The sequence below is a fragment of the Sinocyclocheilus anshuiensis genome, unplaced genomic scaffold (genome assembly GCF_001515605.1).
Source record: "Sinocyclocheilus anshuiensis isolate Anshui unplaced genomic scaffold, SAMN03320099.WGS_v1.1 scaffold1009, whole genome shotgun sequence".
Classification (NCBI taxonomy): domain Eukaryota; kingdom Metazoa; phylum Chordata; class Actinopteri; order Cypriniformes; family Cyprinidae; genus Sinocyclocheilus; species Sinocyclocheilus anshuiensis.
In genome coordinates this window covers 507,527-513,480 of record NW_015555761.1, presented here as the reverse complement: position 1 = coordinate 513,480, position 5,954 = coordinate 507,527, and the positions used below count along the sequence as shown (strand labels likewise).

The following is a 5,954-nucleotide window of genomic DNA, read 5'->3' as shown; positions in this document are numbered from 1 at the left end:
AACATGTATGTTAGACCCTATTCCATCTAAGCTCCTAAAAGAAGTGCTTCCAGAAGTCATAGATCCTCTTCTGACTTTTATTAATTCATCATTGTCATTAGGATATGTCCCCAAAACCTTCAAATTGGCTGTTATTAAGCCTCTCATTAAAAAACCACAACTTGACCCCAAAGATCTAGTTAATTACAGACCTCGAATCTCCCTTTTCTGTCAAAGATACTAGAAAAGGTAGTATACTCACAATTATATTCCTTCTTAAAGAAAAATGGTATCTGTGAGGACCTGCTCTTATTATCTGTCATATCGGCTGGAGGGACCGGCTCTATCGCATCCTTCGCCAGTAAGACTGCGATCTCCGCACGTAAGACAGGAGTATCGGCTGCCTTCACTGTCGTGAAGCAGATGCCACTGAACTTGGGGGGATGCCGGGTGAACTGAATCGCACAGCCGAGGCTGATGGTCCGCAGAAGCCAACGAGTCAGGTTGGGTAGCGCTAGCAAGGCACCCAGAGACCAGCGGAACCACCGCCGTACCCGCAGTGGGGCAGCCAGGTGGAATGCAGGGACCCAACTCGGGCGGCTTGTGAGCAGACCGAAGAGGGGTCTGAGTGTGCGGTGCAATGCTTACCTGGTTCCACAGTTTGGCAGAGGGTGCGTGAGTAGGGCCTTCGTTGACTCTCTCGAACCGCCCGCTACTGCCAGCTGGCGAAGGAGGAGGATGAGCGTGGTCCAGTGTTGGTCCGTCCACGACTCTTCGTACCCTCCCGGGACCCAGGGACAGAGAAAACCGCTCTCTCGTCGAGATTTTCCAGATTCTCCACCCGGTCCTCCTCCGGGGAAGTGACCGCCATCAGTTCGTAGCAGTGAATGAAGAGGTATCATATCGTTCACAAGAGCAGTATGGAGTACCTCAAGGCTCAGTACTAGAACCGTTGCTTTTCACGCTTTACATGTTACCCTTGGGAGATATCATCAGGAAACATGGAGTTAGCTTTCACTGTTATGTTGATGACACTCAGCTCTATATTTCTTTGCGGCCCGGCAAAACATACCAATTTGAAAAACTAACGGAATGCATAGTCGATATTAAAAACTGGATGACGAGTAATTTCTTACTGGTAAATTCTGAAAAAACAGGTGTTAATTATCTGACCTAAAACCTCCACATGTAATAACCTAGAACACTGTCTTACGCTTTATGACTGCTCTGTCAATTCTTCATCATCAGTTAGGAACTTAGGTGTGCTATTTGATAGCAATCTTTCCTTCGAAAGCCACATTTCTAGCATTTGTAAAACTGCATTTTTCCATCTCAAAAATATATCCAAATTGCGACCTATACTCTCTATGTCAAATTCAGAAACGTTAATTCATGCGTTCATGACCTCAAGGTTAGATTATTGTAATGCTTTATTGGGTGGTTGTTCTGCACGCTTAATAAACAAACTCCAGCTGGTCCAAAATGCAGCAGCTAGAGTTCTTACTAGAACCAGGAATTATGACCATATTAGCCCGGTTCTGTCAACACTGCACTGGCTCCCTATTAAACATTGCATAGATTTTAAAATCCTGTTAATTACCTATAAAGCCCTGAATGGTTTAGCACCTCAGTACTTGAGCAAGCTCTTATCGTATTATAGTCCTCCACGTCCGCTGCGCTCTCAAAACTCTGGCAATTTGATAAGACCTAGAATATCAAAATCAACTGTGGGCGGCATATCCTTTTCCTATTTCTCACCCAAACTCTGGAATAATCTACCTAACACTGTTCGGGAGGCAGACACACGTTGTCAGTTTAAATCTAGATTAAAGACCCATCTCTTTAATCTGGTTTACACATAACACACTTACACATTTCTATTACTCAAATCCATTAAAGGATTGTTAGGCTGCATTAATTAGGTCACCGTAGCCACCAGATCCAGTCCATATCCAGCCCAGATGGTGGATCAGCTCCTAGAGATGACCTCTACAGCCCTGAATTTCAGCGGAGACCAGGACAACTAGATGAGCCCCAGAGACGGATCTCCAGTGAATACCTTGTCTCCTAGACGGCCATCGGGACAAGACCACGGAACCAGATGAGCCCTCTGCACAATTTAACTTTGCTGCAGCATGGATCAACCTGCTAGTTCATCTGGCCAGAGGAGAACTGGCCCCCCAACTGAGCCTGGTTTCTCCCAAGGTTTTTTCTCCATTCTGTCACCGATGGAGTTTTGGTTCCTTGCCACTGTCGCCTCTGGCTTGCTTAGTTGAGGACACTTCATTTTCAGCGATATCGTCGGCTTGATTGCACAGATAATATTTAAACTGAACTGAGCAGGACGATGACATCACTGAATTCAGTGATGAACTGCCTTAGGTCGCAAGACCGTGACAATGGTCGTCTTTGAACCTCTCTCACGGTATGACACAACCCGATTAGGGGCCACGATGACAATCGCCGTGATTGTTTCAAGATGCCAATCTTTCGTCTGGGACAGCTGAAAACCATGTGTTTCGGGCTTAATGCTTTGTTTACCACTAGCGCATGCTGATAATGTTTTATTCTTCTATAGTAACGTGCATCATAGCCAACGAGTCAATAGGTGTCAACATCATGCAGTCTACATGCACGTCGAAGGCTATCCATGTTTATTAGATCCATGTCGCACAGTGTGATATGCAATGATCTTATAGGATTGCTAAACTCGTGCAGTGTGTCTCGGGCTTAAAAGAGTCAAATCCTTGTATCAAAGCTAACTCTGTTAATCAATTCTAGTGTCTGATTCTTTTTGTCTAATTGATATTTCATGCTAAATGATTGACTCAAACTGTTGAATTAGCATTCTAGGAACCTGTTTACACCCGAAAACGAGCATCATATGTCCTACTGAAGGGCAGAGCACTCTAAGTCAGGACTGGTGCTGGGTATTACATATCATTTGTGACCATATGGAACACCCTACATTAAGGCACAGCACACCTGTATGTCACTGCCACATTTTTTTTCATCAGAATGTTATCTTGGTAGTAACATCAAAGTTCATACTATTTAAGGAAATTACGCAGTGAAGACATGTCACAGCAAAACATATTTAAGGTTTAAATTGGTTAAATTAGGAACTTAACAAAACAAAAACAAAAACAAAAACAACAAAAAAAAAAATATATATATATATATATATATATATATATAATATTAGTAAAGTGAGTCTGGAGAATGCACCACTCAGGATCACAAATGGTTCAGAAATGACAAAATAGCGGTGTGTTCACGCCATGTTGGAATTGTCAGAATTACAGGATGAAAGTTGGAGGTTTCATAAAGTTTAGTTTACATGTTATAAACAGTTATGTGATGATGTGAATGCTTTTATTAATTTGGAGTTCTGTGAGGACGTTAAGAATGATATAAAAGACAAGAACACATCAATGCTTCTTGTGTCCATTGGATGTCTGCTTTGTTAACTCCCTTGAAATTATTAGTTCAATCAAAAATGAAAATTGTGTCATCGTTTACTTACCTTCATGTTGTTCTAAACCAATAATACATTCGCTCGTCTTTGATGAGGATATTTTTAACGAAACCTGAGAGATTTCTGTCCTCTCATTGCAAGTGCATTCAGATAAAACTTTAACTTTAAGAAAAAAAAATCATAAAGACATTGTAAAATAAATCCATATGAATCAAGGAGTTTCATACAAGTTGTCTGTAGAGACATGGTCACATTTTAATTTAGTATAACCATAATAAATATGGTTATATAACGAAAGTAATGGAAGCTCAAACGTGCTTGCTTGACCAACTTAACATTCCTTTAAATTAAGGCTGTCAAACGATTAATCACGATTAATCACATCCAAAATAAAAGTTTTTGTTTACTTAATATACACGTGTGTACTGTGTATATTTATTATGTATATATAAATACACACACATACAGTATATATTTTGAAAATATTTACATGTATTTACATGCATATATATATATTCATATAATTTATATTATATATAAATATTTAATATAAAAACATAAAAATTCTTAAATATACACATGCATGCGTGTGTATTTATATATATATATAATAAATATACACAGTACACACATATATTATGCACACAAAAACTTTTATTTTGGATGCGCTTAATCGCGATTAATCTTTTGACAGCACTACTTTAAATTGTAACAAACAAGATTTAACATTTGGACCTTTTCTGCCGAAGAAAAACAACTGAATAAATTATTTTCATTTTCTCTCTTTTTTCTCAAATCATCACATTAACTAATTTGTAAAAGCTTATTATTCATGTTACTATAACAAAAATGAAACAAACAAACAAACTTTTTTTTTTCCTTTAATCTATTTTTGTAGTTTATTAAACTACAAACCAACAAAGGTCCCAAGCTAGCAATGCCTAGGGAGCATCTTTAACTGTTTTTTTTTTTTTTCTTTTGAAATATACTTTTCAAATTTGGTCTATTCAATTGTATTTAATTGTTATTGCTTCAAAATCATTAAATCATACAAATCAGGGTATAAACTCTATTTACGCATAACTCAAATTTGGTAACAGGTTTGCAAAAACTTTACAGAAAATGAACAGAGAATAAAGCGGCTAGTAATTAGTTCATCTTCCTGATGTTGACTATGAATATTTAAGGTCCTTGTTTCAATGACCATTTGAAGAAAAGAAGAAAAGGCAGATATTTTCTTTTTTAAATTACTATATTAATGTACTATATATATATATCCACCTGTGTAGTTATGTTAACTTACCGACTTGTCCTTGGATATTTTCTTGAAGACGATATGTTTTGGGCTCATAGTTGTTTAGAAACTTGAACACAATAATAAAAAAGTAAAAGATGAATGCTTAAATAATGTAATACCATTTTGTAATATAAACCTAACTTCAACAATCATTGCATGTTAATCACTGGCTTTTATTACATAAAAAGTCCTTCAAGCTATACTTTACAATAATGTTCTTCATATATCATCTAGTAAACCTGCAGTCTTAATCAAGACTTTCCAATATACATAACGGTGACATAAAATCTAAATCACTCATTGTTATACCCTATGTCCCAAATAACACCCACCAGTGGGTCCTTTAAATTCTACACCCATTATGAATTTCATACCTGATAGTGATGATTTCGAATAATATGTGAGGTCTGAAGCTTGAGGATAGAAAGAGCAGTGGGGAGGAGCTGGTATTTGTACCCAGGATGTGTATTGCCCAACTAATCAGGTTAGCAGGGTTATAGCTAAAATCCCCTTCACCCATTCTCCAGATTTCCCAAATAGACAGATGGATACAAACAGATACCTAGCCATGCTTAATGCAGGTGCTATACCTGCCTGAGCGGATTGGGTTGGTTCCCTTGGTCAGCACTGGGGGAGATTACTAGGCACTGACACTTTGGACACGAGGAGCAACACTTTTGTCAGGATCAAGTCACGTGCTGAAAACTGAGGTCTATTTAGAGGGGCTTGTGAATAAACAAGTCATGTTTCATTTATCTAATCCAGATAAATTGAGACAATGGTTGAGATTTACAGGGTGAGAAATTTCAGCATATGTAGCAAAATCAGAGTCAAAAATATAATTATAATTGAGTTTATAAAACAATTGCATTTGTACATTTGTAACTGGAGTACTAATAAATAATCAGCATAATCAATCAAATAAACAATAAAATTAAAAGTCTTAGTAACAGTATAATATACAGTACTTACATACAATTGGGCAGGAATGTTTATCATTAAAAAGAGATTTAATAAAAAGGAGAAGATTCTCAGGCATATTAATCATTGATAGTGCTTCAGTTATAATCCCAGACTGTCAGTGTCAGCAGTGTAAAACCCAAGGAAGCTGAGGAGGGATTATCGCCATGAAAGACATGAAGTAATTGTTATCTCATTCGGGATTATTTCCAGCCATAGTTATTGTGCACGTACGCTCAT

The 5,954-nt window shown here is 37.7% G+C and overlaps 1 protein-coding gene across 2 annotated transcripts in view; it reads right to left on the bottom strand.

Moving 5' to 3' along the window:
* Positions 1-5,382, bottom strand: part of saga (S-antigen; retina and pineal gland (arrestin) a) — a 45,544-nt gene extending 40,162 nt beyond the window's left edge. The window contains exons 1-2 of one of the 2 annotated variants that reach the window (XM_016467831.1): positions 5,129-5,382; positions 4,761-4,821 (exon numbers count right to left, since the gene is read on the bottom strand). In XM_016467831.1, coding sequence (XP_016323317.1) covers positions 4,761-4,808 — 48 coding nt within the window. In that variant the 5' untranslated portion in view covers positions 4,809-4,821; positions 5,129-5,382. The remainder of the gene's footprint in view (positions 1-4,760; positions 4,822-5,128) is intronic. The other variant, XM_016467830.1, reaches the window with a different exon arrangement.
* Between the last annotated feature and the right edge of the window lie 572 nt (positions 5,383-5,954).